General features: G+C 40.0%; 1 protein-coding gene across 1 annotated transcript in view; it reads right to left on the bottom strand.

Annotated features, from left to right (window-relative positions):
* BCAS1 (breast carcinoma amplified sequence 1) overlaps nt 1–14666 on the bottom strand; it is a 49746-nt gene that overhangs the window by 12429 nt on the left and 22651 nt on the right. The window contains exons 7-9 of the mRNA XM_010569620.1: nt 12264–12299; nt 11725–11928; nt 3376–3543 (exon numbers count right to left, since the gene is read on the bottom strand). Of these exons, the coding sequence (XP_010567922.1) occupies nt 3376–3543; nt 11725–11928; nt 12264–12299 (408 nt within the window). The remainder of the gene's footprint in view (nt 1–3375; nt 3544–11724; nt 11929–12263; nt 12300–14666) is intronic.

The raw sequence follows: 14666 nt of genomic DNA, 5'->3' as shown, positions 1-14666 counted from the left end.
GCTGTGGATCTAAATGTCTACTTGCTATTGGCCTGTGCTCATGCTCTCTGAGCAGAATATGTCAAAACCGAGGCACATGGAGAATAAGTGACTTGCCTGTCTGAGGCTCACAATAGACTAAGTAGAAGTAAACTTAATTTCTGAGTCCCAGTCTTGAATCCTAAGAAGATAAGCTGCCTTTTCTTAAGAACCTGAGTGGTTGACCTGTGTAACGTAACTGTGGATGTTATCAGAATACCCTTGGGGTCATCTTCCGCAGGTGGAAGAGAAACCCAGTAAACAATCATATTAATGTAAAATTAAAAGTCAATCTCTTTCAGCAGCCAGAGCAATAATCCATCTATTGCCAGAATGGAGACTAAACAACAAAGTATATCAGTAAACAGGAGTCTGGGTTTTATCAAAGAAGTCCTGCCACATTCCTTCTCACCAACAAGCACGGGTTTGTTTCAGAGACTGTAAGTACCTGTACTTGTTAAGATCCTATCTTACAAAAATTCACGGCTGCTCCATCTGCAACAAGGCAGGAGGAGTTCTCCAAGAGGACCTGCTGGATGAGTCAGTGACCTGCATCACATGGATGGCACGGTTTGTACAGGCTCTGATGCCACTTCAAGGCATTTCCAACACCTCCAGGAGCCTCCTGCCCCAGTGTCACCTCTGGGAGGTGGAACACCACAAGGTACATCTAGGCATTAGCCAAGGTTTGTCCAGATTCGCAAGTGGAAGAGGTTGAACCGATGCAACCACATGAAGAAATCATTTTATCTCCAGTGCTTCAGGTAAGAGGTGCTAAGGACTAAGTTCCTCACACAGGTAGACAGCACAAGGGGATGGTCCGATATAAGGCCCTTTGCTGTGCTCCTCAAACATACATGCACGCTGTGGCCAGGGCTGCAGTGTAAACTCTCGTATGTCTGAGTTAGTTTTAAATCAACTAGCATTAGTGTGAACAGCAGACTAATGACATTAGCGTGAGGACTGGGGAGGCTGCAAATGGCAGCCCCCCAAAATGTGCAAATTACTCTTCTCTGAGCTCTACAGTGCCAGAATTCTGCTGCTACCAGCAGATGCCAGCTAGCTATTGTAAAGCTGGCTTGGGAATTCCTCTACTTTATGGCTGTTGCTGTAGGGTAGCCGGACCTCCAGAGAAAACTACAGTGGAAATGGACCTTCCTTATAGTGGAAATTATACCTTCCAGCACACAGTCTGCCAGTATAGATATTCTGAGCAAAAGAACCCTATTGGACATCTCTACAGTACTTGCTCAGCTCTCAGCCCCACAGCACTGGAGTTTCTGCCCCTTTTCCTTGTGAGAAAATCAAGCCTGTGTTGGTCTTAAACATTTCATGCACTTTCAGCACTCACCACTAGTTCAAAAGCTTTACAGAAGCTAGTTGTTCAGTAGTGGCTTAAAATCCTTCTGTCTACCTTAGGAATCAGAAATACTGATTGACCTGATGGCATGAAGCTGTAGGGCAGCTATATAGCTCCAATTGTGCGCGACAGCGTCACAGCGATCCAGTAGTCCAAAAGTTATTCAGAGGAAACAGCCTGGGGCGTACTTCAGGGATAATAAATATATTAAAATAATCCACTATCTGTTTGGAAATTGATAGCCAAAAGTAGAGCAGATGAACACTAAAGGTTTCAAAAAGCTGCAAAACCAGTTACACAGTTAATACAATTCAGTTTCCCATGTGGGTAGGTGTTTGCCTACATACTAGTTCTGTCTTTCTATGCCAAAATCTGGATTAAACTCCTGCTCTGATTAGAGCAGCATTACATCTACTGCTTTTAATACAGCTCTGTTTTCTTCCATGATGACTAAGATGGGTGTGGAACAGCTTTATTTTTTAATTGGTGGTATTTTTTTTGGTAGGGTGACATGATTTGAAGTTACAGTTACCACAGACGTCAATGTTTGATATGCATTGGTCCCAAGTCACCTTCTGCATGTCTAGCATCTCCCATAGTAACAAGCCTCTATGCAGGATGACCGCAAGTCCCCTTGGATTTAGGAATAAGGTTCAGATTTTTCCAAACGGACTAGTTTTGTAAAATCTTATGTGGAATTAAAAGCATGTTGGGTGCACAATTCTTGGCTGATAGTAGGAATTCTAGCTTGGATCCTCAAATACACCAGAGTGGCTATGTAGTAAAGTAACTCTGAAGAAAAAAAAAAAGTAAATTCACCCATCATGGGTTGGGCTAAGGCTAACAAACAGCTGAAAGTAAAAGAAACACCAATCTTTTAGAGACAAAAAATAAATCAGGATTTGGGTTGTTGCATGTACCTTCCTTGGTCTGACTCACGAACTTTAACCTTTGACAACGTGACTGTTCACAGTTGTATGTACCAGCACATACCTGTGAGCAGACAACCTGGGCTGTTTATTACATCGGGTTATAAGAAACTACATTTTTCACATTCTAATGTATAAACTACTCTGACACCCACCCGTAGCTGTCTGAAAATAAACCAGCATGATTAAAAATAGAAATCTTCCATACGCATTTGTAAACCTTGCCAAAATAGATCAATTGCTATATAAATCCTCAAAGGCCTGCTACAATTTTAATCAGAGAAGCGTTCTAGACTTGGATTATTTTCTTTCTTGGCCACTTTTCTAGACTCTGTTGAGGAATACTGTCTGGCTGTCATTTGTACACAAATCAGCAGGATTGCTTCATACCTATAACCACGAGCCGATACCAGCCACGTTATCGCCTCAGCGGTTTCCTTCTTCCCTCCAGTCTCCTTCTGGGAAGGAGGATTAGATTCTACTTTGTGCCTTTCTTTTTCCCACCTAACGCATAACATCTTTAAAGCAGCTATTGTATCCTTTCACATGCCGGTTCAGCTAACCTACATAAGCTGCCAAAAAAAAAAATTTCACTACTAAAAACAGGCCTCCCCGAAGCAAGCATGGGCCTTGACAACGGTGGGCTAATACCAGATAGTCTCGCATCGCCCAGTGGAAGTTGCCTCCGTGGCAACCCCGAATTCTGTCTCAAACCCCTGGAACTGCCCTGTTTCCCCCCCCCCGGCGGGGGACAAAGGGTCCCGGCGGAGCATGGAAGCCGCAGCAGCCCCCGGGCGCTTCCCGGGCGCTTCCCGGGCGCTTCCCGGGCGCTTCCCGGGCGCGGCCGCCAGAGGGAGATGCAGAACGCGAAATGCGGACGGGGGAGGGTGGGCAGCGCTGGGGACAAGGGGACAAGGTCACACACCCACCTCTGGAAACGGGCATAGCTTCGCTCCTGTTCTCTTACAGACATTGATTTTTTTCCAAAGGTTTTTTTCAAGAATTCCCACCCCCAGCCTTGCACTGAACACATCGCTCTCAACTCGTGAAACTGAGGGTCTTGCTTACCAGTTTAAAAAACTTCCTCAGGTTTGCTTTGGGGGTTTTACTCTCTTCTCTTCTAGGTTTCACTTCTGCAGCTTCTGGGCTCTTACTCTCACCTTTGTCAGGAGCCCCTGCTTCTAAAGATGCGTCCGCTTTTTCATTGCTTACGATCTCTGCTTCTTCTGATGCGTTCTGGGGTTATTTTGGGTAAATATTAAGAAAGCGGGGAAAACAAACTTAATAAGTGAGGTTTGGTTTTTTGTTTGTTTTTAAAGAGGTTACAATCAAAGTGTTTCAGCAGTGCTGTAAGATGGTACATCAAGAACTAATGTGGCATGAAAGCATTCTCAGCTTCACTATATCTGTACAGGTTTCTTCAGGAATTTGATTCATCCCAATTCAAAAAAGTATATAAGGTGGTGGGATTTTAAGCACTTGTTTACATTGAAGAAATAGCCTTTCTTGAATTGCAGTACCAGTTCCCAAACAATAATTTAACTTTGATTACAATTTTAAAAGGAAATTCAAATGAAATTACATACAGTAATATGTGCCCCAAGTAGACGACACTCAGGTAAAACCAGTAAAAATAAGAAAGATCATACCCAAGAGTTTGCACACAAAAGCAGGAATAGGATTAATTAAAACACACTGTGGATATTATTAGTTGTTAAAACTCTAGCACCCTTCTTAGTGAAATACAAAAGTGTAACATCGCAGGCACAGTGTTCTCAGGCTCGGTCACATTTGCAACACTAGCTCCTTTTCCCAGCTGTGAAGATATAAATGACTTCCTGAGGTACAAGGTAGTTAAGTAGCTCATCTATTACTTCACCCAATCCCACAGGTCACAGTCACCCTCTTTGATAGCGTTGACCCTCATTTGAGTTCAAGAAAAGCTGCTGGGTACTCAGCAATGTTGCCTCTATAGAAGGATTTTGGGTCCCACTGAGCTTTTGTGAATTACTGGAAAGTTCCTCCTGTTATAACAGTACTTCAACCAGAGGCATGCGGTTGGTAAATTCCTCTGAAATATGGATCCCCATAAGATTTATTGGTTAATCTCCTGCATGTCTCATTCCACGGCCTTCTCAAGGCTATCCTGGGAATGCTCAATGTGTTTAACTGAACAAGACTCGTGCAGAGCAGAATACGTGAGCAGGAGGCACATTTCTGCTGTAGGAGGTGGAGGCACAGCTGGGCAGGAGACTGAACATGCATTTCCTTAGCTGACTACTCTGCCTTCTATAAATGCTCTGGTAAATAACATTCTTCTGTGCCCTCAAGAACCACTAATTAATTCCCATCTCACTGTAACTGTGTAAAGAAGATTTTTCCCTTCTACCATAAAAAGAAGCTATTATGCTAATAACCAGGTAATGTGACCTGGAGCAAGGCCTTGATCATTTTGCAGCCTATTGCAGAAAGGTGCAGAACATTATAAAAGCAGGATAAGGTATACCCTCAGTAGTGTAACTTCAATATTGAATCAAACAGAAGCAGTTACCCTAGGTATTGGCATTTCAACACATGCTGCTGCTTAAAAATACAGCACAGTTAGAGCTGAAGTGTCTTACTACCGTTACCATAGGAAACAACTGCTGTAAATAAATCTCGGAATGATATTTCACAGTTTGTACATGTACTTACAAGAACACACATGTAATTTATACTCACAGTCATTTTGACCAAATTAATTTTAGCCACATGAACATGAAAACAATTTAAAAGATAATACCAAAGACTCACCCCAGCCCCAGATCCTGACTCTGGGAGCGGTGAAAAATGGCTGCCTCCTCCAGCAGCAGCTTACAGTACTACTGTCCTTGTCTACTTTTCCAACTGTCTTCAACTTGGTGATTCCCAAGTAGTATCTTTGTTTTAATAGCCTTTGATGGATTTTTTCCTACAGAAATTTAGCTGAACATTTTCTGAGTAAATATAAATTTCTGACATCCAGCAGCATCCTGTGGCAAAGGATTCTACACCTTAAGTATGCTTTTTTTTAAAGCACTTCATTTTTGTTTGTTACCAAATAAAATGATCTGATAATCTACCGCTTTTATTTTGAGCAATGACTGCTCTTTCCTGTTCACCTTTTATGTTACAGCAGTCATTCTGTATGCTGCTGTCATCTTCCTTTCTGCCAACTCCTTTCTGAGCCAAAAAAAAAAAATCCTAATTTATGTAGTTCTTCATACAGAAGCCATTCAATATATTTATGCATTTTTCTGTCAGTATTATACCTTTTAGTTCTATCATATTCTTTTTGAGTTGAAGGGGACCCCACATGCAAGATGAGGACACACCATGGAGTTCTACAGCAGCATGAGAGATTTTGCTTTGTTCTTTACTCCTCTTTTGTGGAAGAAACAAATGTTTTTGGGATGGGGTAGGGCGAAGGAGAAGAATGATGAGAGAATGAATATTCCTTGTCCCCTGCTGCCTGAGATGACTGCAGCACAGCCCGCTTCCCCATAGAATTGTAGATTTAATTTATATTTATGAACATTTTTGAGATAATCAATCTATAATAATTTTCATCTATATTTCTGCCTATTCACACATACATCTAATCAATTCACCATCTATTTGCTTGAAGGAAATGATTCATTGCAGGAGTTGAAACAGTGGCTCAATAAAGCAGCAACCTAGCTTCTGGGAGCTCATCATTCAAAGATTACAGTTTGGGATCATATTACTGCTACGCTGCTACAGCTGCAACCCAAATGAGTTTTGTCTCTCAAGCTATGCCTATGCAAAGGCGTTAGTGTCACTACCGATAACAAATGCATCCTGGGGTGAAATGCCTAAACTCTGAAAAGCACTGTCTATTTAAATAAAGAAAAGAGCTAAGTGATAGTCAACTATTCAGAGAGATGGATTTGTTTAAAGTAATCAGTGACTTTTTGTACATTTCTTGATGGAAGCCATAGGAGGCTTTAAGAAAGTTTAAATCCTGTTTTAGAATAGCTTACTTTTACTTTTTTTTTAAACTTAGATATCTAATCTACATATTAGGCATAAAATTGTTGCAGAAGTTACAGGTAATCTTGTTTGAGATCTTAAGCCTGCTATTAAAAGTTTTATGATAAATTTCTTGTAATCATCTCCAAGAATCCTTCTTGTATACCCATCTCCCTCTGTAAGACTGAAGTAACTAATGCTGAATATTCTTTTACGATTTTGTAATCTCAAAGATATCTCTGGAGACCTAGTCCAACCTCCTGCTCAGAGTTGCTGAGGAACTTGTCAAGTTGAGCTTTTAGTATCTCCAGGGCTGGAGTTCCACAACTTCTGTGCAATCAGATCAGGGTATTTAGATACACTGGGACAAAAGCAAACTCTAGAGACATCACAAAATCTTCTTCTCAAACAAGACCGACCAAGGTGGCAGATTCTTGGAGACTGATGACACATGACCATGATATATTGCATACTTCAGAGAGGCAGAGGATGCCTATGCATAGTCTCACAGTAGATGGGAAAACCCCTTGCAGCAAAGAAGGTTTTCTGACATACTTTTAAGAACAGTTTTTCATTTTTGTTCCTGTTTCCCCTAAGAAGCTAGAAGAAAAATTTCCATTTGTGCATTCAAGAGAATCACCAAGGTGTTTCTGGCAGGAATTGAAAGTGTAATAGGAAGAGCCTGACAAAGATGAAATCAATGAACTTTGAATGATGTTACATTAACCTAAACTGTTCTCTAGAGCAACGGGTTCAGTTTCTTTACTTCACCTGGGGGAAAACCAAAAGTTATATCAAGTTTTGTGGCTAGTTTTGGGAAGAAACTGCAATTTGTATAGAAGAATAATTTGCAAACAGCCCAGCTCTATGAGCTTCATGATGCTTTGATGCATAAATGCTCTCATAGAAGTTCTCTCCTTATACCTATAAATTGCAGCAACTGAGGTTGCTGGATTCATGGGTCCAAATTCTGCCTCTGGTTTCCTTAGACACAAATCGTAATAAATTCAACCTAAGTCAGCAGCTATTTTTGTTATGCACCACAGAGACAGAAGTGCTGTTGGGTTATTTATTTTTCTTTTTTTAAAGGCACTCTGCCAAGCTTAGAAAACATTTCAAGATACACTTATTTGAAGTAAGATGAGCACCATCCTTTGTTCTTCCTATTACAGAACTACCTTTGTTTTCTTTTTCAAAATAATATTTTATCTTCGCAAGTTGTGTTTTATAAGAGTATTTTACTAGACTCTTTATTTCACTATGTTTGGGAAGCATTCTTCCACCTCTTAAATGACCCTGTCCCTAATTCTGTTTTAGTAATAAGCTTACTTAAACCAATTGTGGTGGGAAGTTTGTGTCTGCTCATTGAGCCATCTTCTGGTTCTTACAAACCCTCCTATTGTTTTGGGGAACTGTTACTACACCGTTTTCTTATCTAGGTTCGCGACCATACAAATTGTTGCCTTATGAGAATCTAACTTATTCTGTGACCTGGGTAACTTTGATAGGAGTTTTCCTTTTGCTTTCTCAAAATTGAGGTAAACACCGTACCCTGCTTTGATCTTGTGCTAGAGTCTGAACTGGCACTCTCCACTGCATTTCATTAGACTCAAGGAACAGGTTTTCTGTTTTTCCTGGGTCATACCTTCTTTATGAAGCAGCTTTTCTTTTATCTTAACAATACATATGAAAGATGACCTTTTGCTCAAGAAATTTCCACTTAAAAGCAGTCATGCTTGAGATCTGTTCCTGCCGCTCACTCGCAGGCTCACGGGTGGGAAGCAGGGAGGATTAGAGAGACTTTAATCCACCTTCCTGCCCTCCTTTGCCAACGCAAAGACGACAGAGGTTGCTGCAGTTAAGGTAGCTCAGCTTTAGCCACCAACATGCTCTCGGACCTCCACCTCGAAGACCCCCGTGACCTGCAGCTGCTGCCTGAAGGCGCCGCTCAGCAGATCTTGAGCTATAACAGCTCAGACTATTAACCAATTAGTACTAACCACCGTCAGCTTATGGTTAAACCACACTGGGCTGTAAACAGGCCAGGAGTGTGGTTCTGACTCACAAGTCCTATTGGTTTTATTTGCTGGGTTGAGGAGATAAAGGCCCCTCTCTGCTGTAGGGACAGCAGCTATACCAGTAGTCAGGTTGTGAAATGGCCCCCAAAAGCCCATCGCTTATTGCCCTCCTCACTCCCTCAGGCAGCGGCAATTCTTTTTCCAGTTCCTTCATCCATTTACCCAGCAAAAAAAGGCCAGAATCTCCTTCTCTCCTGCCTGATAGGTGGTATATTCCAGGATGGGAGCAGGTAAACTACTGCAGGAACTCAGTAAGTCCTGGGTAACTTTATCTCATACACTCCACCCAAATATTTACCTTTGCTTTCCTATGGCAGAGTATGGTTGCAGGCTCAGCAATAAAAGGTGTTATTCTGCTTCACTTAATATGTAACCAGTTTGCTGTCTGTATTATAGTGCATAATTACACCTCGTAAAAAGGGCACTATTTTTCTGCGTTTGTATGGCAACCGAATTGCAACAGCTTAAAATTCTAGTTTTTAAAAAGTATATCTGCTTTTAAAGATAATTCACAGAGCAGTCTAAATAGTCCCTCAATAACTTTCCTCCATCACTTACTGGCATGCTTTAGTCAGATATAAGTGAAGCATCATGTTTCTCTGCCCTGATCAGAGATCTACAAGGTCTTGAAACCAGGTTTCCAACACAAATATGTGAAATTACTAACTGTAATTTTCTATTACTATTCCCTAGTATTTGCAAAAAAACCCCAAACAAACAAACAAAAAACCACGCTAGCATGACAAACATTTGAGTAACAGTTATGAAAATCCTTCTGCAGACTGATCAGGAAATGGGGCAAATACAGTCAAAGTGGTTTCTATCTGAGAACTTGAATAAGGATTTTTTTTTTCTTTTTCTTTTACATATTTATTCATCTATAGTCAGAGCAGCAGCATTAACTGCAATGTGTTGACAGGCACTTCATTAGCTTTACTTTGAAGTGAAAGCTCATCGGAAGATAGATATTTAAGAGACTGCCTGGAAAGAGAGAAGCTAGATCTGAATCCTGGATCTATTGAGTGTTGTGGTTGCTATTTGTTAGTTCAAAAGAAAAACTACACATGACTCTGAATTACACACCTGTTTGGAACAGTTGCTAGCTTCGATTCTCTATCCTAGCAAAAGGACAGTACATTAAGTGTGCCAGAAAGATAAAATCACTGCAGAAAAAAAAGACAGAATCTTCAAACCAAGCTGAGTTTGAGGCTAACCTGTAGTCTAAGGAGTTTTTTTTTTTTTTACATCTATCCTCATTTTTTTTTAGCTTCAAGCTGACTGGGTCACCAGGGTCTTTCATCAAAGGAAATATAATATTCTCTGTCAAGAAAATCCAGTAAAGCAACATCAGCCTTTTATAGGTAAGGATTCAATGCTGAAGCATGCAGGGTTTGTTTTTTTTTTAAATTCTTAGGACCAAATTTAGTCCTCTGCTGCAGAAATTTACTCCAGAAAACCTGCAAAAACATTTGGTCTCAGCACAATTCCAGACCCAAGAAGATCTAAATAAGCAGAAATGGGCTCATATTACAAAGTTCAGATTTCACACACTATTGTAGTTCAGTGTATTTGCATAAATGATTTAACTAGCCCTTAAGATTTTCTGTAGGAACCAAAACCTGCTCAGAGTTGTAGGAAGTTCTCTACAGCACTTTCCATTCACTGACATAAGCAGCTAATGATGATGTAGAATAAGTTAAACCCAGCATTATGAACAGAAGTAAAAGACAATTTTGGTAAAAGATTTACACCCCTGAGATGTTTGAGAACCCAGGACTTCACATGAAAATTATTGTAAGGTTAAAGAAACACAGGGTATGTACCTAGACCTAGTTAAGTCTAGCTATGAGATATGGGGACCTGGTGTTCACTGGGGGCAGAACCTACATTATGCAAGCAGTAAAATATCTATAACTACATTAGTTTGGGTTAATCTTTCAAAACAAGGTTTTGAAGTCTTACCAAAACCTTATCAGATTTTTTTTAAACCAACCATCACCACCAGTTTCTCCTCCACAGAAGTGATTTCCACTATTTTTCCGTGAGAAAATGTTCCTTTCTTACATGCTTTTTCCTTTTCAAACACAAAAGACCTTGTTACTTCATTATGAAATTACTGAACTTAAGATTTATTACTCAGTTTTACACTGAAACTGCATACGACCATCTGCTAGGCGGCCTTTTTTTCTTATTTCATCTTCATGTTCGGCATACATCTTGCTTCCCATCTCTGTTTTCAAATAAGCCAGACTACTCAGAGAAGGTTTCTGTAGCAGTAATAACTATATAAAAAAACCTCCCTCTCCCTCTTCTTCACAACTTTCCTCTCATTCTAAGTACCTGATTTGCCCAGTTCCACAGGAAATTAAGTCCCAAGTAACAAGCTTGTTTCAAGCTTAGATTGTTTTCAAGCATGTTTACTCTGTAAATATCTAACCACCTTTTTTTTGGTGTAGGTAACATACCCAAACTCTATCTCCAGTATCACTGCCCAGTAGGGAAAATACAGCTAAAGAAGCTGCAGGGCTAGCTGCTCAGGCAGCATCTGTGTGTTTGGAAGCAGTTAATTTCTGGGATTTGAACTTGAACAGAAGCCCAGGAAAGCAGTTATTCAACATACAGTGATTCAGTAAAGTTTAATAGAGCTCTTCTCTTAAACAGAATGAGAAAAGAATAAACCTTCAGCTTATAAACCATAAGGACCGTGGAAAAAGGAACCATGTTTTCAAAGTTAGTCCTAATTTTAGTTAAAACCATTATTTAACAAAGGAAAAATGTGTCTTCCCAAGCAATCGACCTCAATCCCCAAACTTAATGACTGATCCACTCTGGTATGCAACTTTTTCTATTGAGTAAGAATAGACCCACCAGATTCCAGGTTTTCAGACATTTAGAACTAAAGCAAACAGTTCTCATAAAAACAAAATTTTTTTTATAGCTATGTCTCTATTAATGATATAATTTCATAAAGAATGCTATAATCTCTGTGGGATCTTTAACAAATGCATTGAATTGACAGACAATAATATTCCTTCTTCCATAATATCACTTAAATACTACAGACAAGTTTAAAAGACTATGTTCTGTAAGATTCTTCTGCAGGAGTCTAACTGCCATTATTAGCCACGTGCATACGTGACTGCCCAAAGCTCACGTATGCATTTGTACGTGTGGGTATATCCTTCATGCTCCTTGTGCATTTAGCACGTGGGATATGCTCAACTTTGGAGATTTAACTGCTTTACTGTAACTCTATGCTTAGCAATAACTTTAGATGCTGTGTGAAAATGGAGCTGTGGGATGGGCCAGCTCCGAAATCCAGACATACCTTTTTCCAAAAGAGCTTGCTCAGTGGCATAGGAGTGGATGATGCTTTCTCCTTCGTCACCTCTTTGGGGGCTTCACTGGCCACTGCCTGCTGTTGGGCTGCAGGCTCGGGGACTTTCGTATTCTGCTTAGTTGTCTGTGACTCTTGAGAGGAAGGGACATTTTTGTCTGATTTTACAGAGGTAACAGGCTGCTGTTCAGTGCTCTAGGAAGAAACACGAACACATAAGGCTATTGAAAACTTGTGAAGGACGAGATACTCGCCGCACGTTCAGGCATCCCCTGGAACAAGAGGTAAGCGCACAGCGGACCACCGCTGCCCAGGACACGCAAGGTGCAGCGTATGAGTTGCACGCCTGTCCTTTCAAATGAAGTAACGTCTTGAATAGAGGAAGCAAATTACATAGCAACCCACCCTTCATAACAGAGATGATTAATTGATAAAGAAATTAAACCACTCTTTGAGACTGAAAGTGACAGCAAGAATAATTACCCTTTGACTGCATTATTCATACAGATAACTTGAATCATCCTACTCACTTTGGTATTAGTTGTCTGTTGGGTCTCTTTTGCAGCCTGAAGGGAAACAAAACACAAAGACAAGTCTGTCTCCGGCAATGTCAGCGCTCACAGTTACACAGTTCAGGAATTGTCTGTGTCACAAATTATTTTATTTTTAGTGAATGTTTGTGAAAGTCCTGGCTCCTGCAACCATGGAAACTGATCTCTGGCAGAGGCGAGGCTGCCTGAAGGGACTGCCAGCTCGCATCCTTCTACCTGCAGCAGCGTTGCAGCCTTGTGTTGAATTGCTTTGTGCTCATGCTGCTGTGCTTGCAGTCCTCAACTTGTTCTTTAAAAATATGTGTATTTACATATGCATTCCCAGTTTCTTCAGATAAGACATTACACAGGGTTTTAAGATATTAGCAGAGATTTTTCTGAGCTGGGTCTGCATGTGCACCTTCCAGTGCACACTTAGAAGCCAGAGCTGGGTCTTTTCCACTGGGCCAGTTGCATACCAGTCAGGGACGTGCTAAAATCACCTCCAAAGCAGGAAGCTTTGCTTTCTGGGATACAAAACGTAGGCAGATGACTGCCTGGAAATGAAGGGCACAGAACAGCAGAGGCTTTATAGCTTAGAAACAGGAGTTGCACCTCTACAAAGAGAAGCTCTGCAGGTGCTGGAGGTTGGTTTAGTCCATCCACTCACACTTCAGTGCATTAGGTGGGATTTACTCTTTTGTAAAAAAAAAAATAAATAAATAAATCATCACTCACAGTAATGGGTCTCCTGGTTTCATCAAAATACACAAAGCCAGGAGGGATCCAGTTTGTTAAACTCCTTCCTGGCCAGTAATATATACCAGTATCTATCGACCCTAACATCCAGCATAGCCTGCACTGAAGATGAGTATCTGAGCTGTACAGAAAGAGGAGCAGCAAGATACAAACTCAGGTAAATGTGAGCCCAGCCCCCCTGGGTTTAGGCAGCCCACCACAAGCTTTGTAGATTTCTTGAAAGAATAAGTGAGAGGTATTTTGCAGGAGCCAAGAACTTCTTTTTGTGGTTAGTTCTAATGAACAAGATCCAGAGCAAGTAGTAAGTAGTAGTGTAACGTCACAAGCTGGCTTCAGTACTAAAGCTGAAACTAAGAGATTAACCCTTCTCTTCCAAGTAAAAATTCCATAAATCAGTACAGTTATACTGCAAAACTGGCATGCAATGCAAGGCAAATACACATGAATAGGAATAAAAGGACAGACAGGGACCCAACTGTTAAATGCCATCCAAACTCAGTCTTTGAGGTCAAATGGCTAAATCACATTGCATCAGCCTATGTTATGGATTTATATTAACATGCATGTTGCTATTTGAGAACAACATTCACAAGGTGCCTTAAAGTTAGTATTCATGTAAACACAGGACACCAAAACCCAATGTTTCTGTTAAACTAATAGCCAATCTATTCTTAACTAAGGTACAGAGAAGTGAATTTTGGAAGACTTGCAGAGAAAGAACTTTCAGAGGAGACAGTGAAGTGCTTAAAATTAAATATGAATACATATATTAAAATGATAATTTCAAATAAAGGAATTCATTACCTATTCATCTAGTTGACACATCACACTAAGGACAGCATTTCAAATGAAATGAGATAAACCGAACTTTTTTTTTTTTTACTAGAGGTGATGACTTCAGGGTTTGCCTGTCACATCAGTGCTCCGATTTGAATTTCCACTTTCAATCAGCCTCACAAACTGTTGGCACCATTTTAATTCACCTCCTTTTTTCTTAATATGTCATAAGTGATACCTCAGTTATTGCTTCTGTATTTTGTATGTGGAAAGAAAGCTGTGAAAATAAACTTAGAAGCAAGAAAAAAACTATTTAAAAAATAATGACATTTTATAAGACATTTTATTGCTGTAAAAATTTAGTGCTGTTGTGTTTCTTCAAGATAACTGCTTACATTCCAGACCAAAAGTCTTTAAAATTCTATAAAAAAGCCTAATCAAAACCAATCATCTCTCCCAACAACTCATGGCAAGATTTTGAATTGTTAGAGAAGAGGCTTAGCACCTTAAAAAATGCTAGCTATGTTTTTTACCAGGAAGGCCTAATTCCTTACGAATAAGTAATTCATATTTTAGTTGTATTAAATATCAAAACTATTAGCTATCAAGGTAGTATATACTAGAAGAGATCTTAACTTTAAGCTGTTGGCAAAAACTGTAAACTTAAAGCCATTGGGAAGATTTATTATTCCTTCAGTAATATGCAGATGACAGTTTTATCTCAAAAATGAGATCGTGGAAAGAATGTTTTTGTTTTAAAAATATCCCTTTGCTTTGTGCCCTTGATTATAAAGCCCCCTACTCACCAGAAATTCCATGTGGGTGTTTTGAGTGATCATTAATATTTAATTACTTTCCTCCCCCAGT

The sequence above is a fragment of the Haliaeetus leucocephalus genome, unplaced genomic scaffold (assembly GCF_000737465.1).
Source record: "Haliaeetus leucocephalus isolate CR32 unplaced genomic scaffold, Haliaeetus_leucocephalus-4.0 Scaffold273, whole genome shotgun sequence".
NCBI classification, from domain to species: Eukaryota; Metazoa; Chordata; class Aves; order Accipitriformes; family Accipitridae; genus Haliaeetus; species Haliaeetus leucocephalus.
Note: the sequence above shows the minus strand (reverse complement) of the source record. Positions and strands in the feature narration are given on the sequence as shown.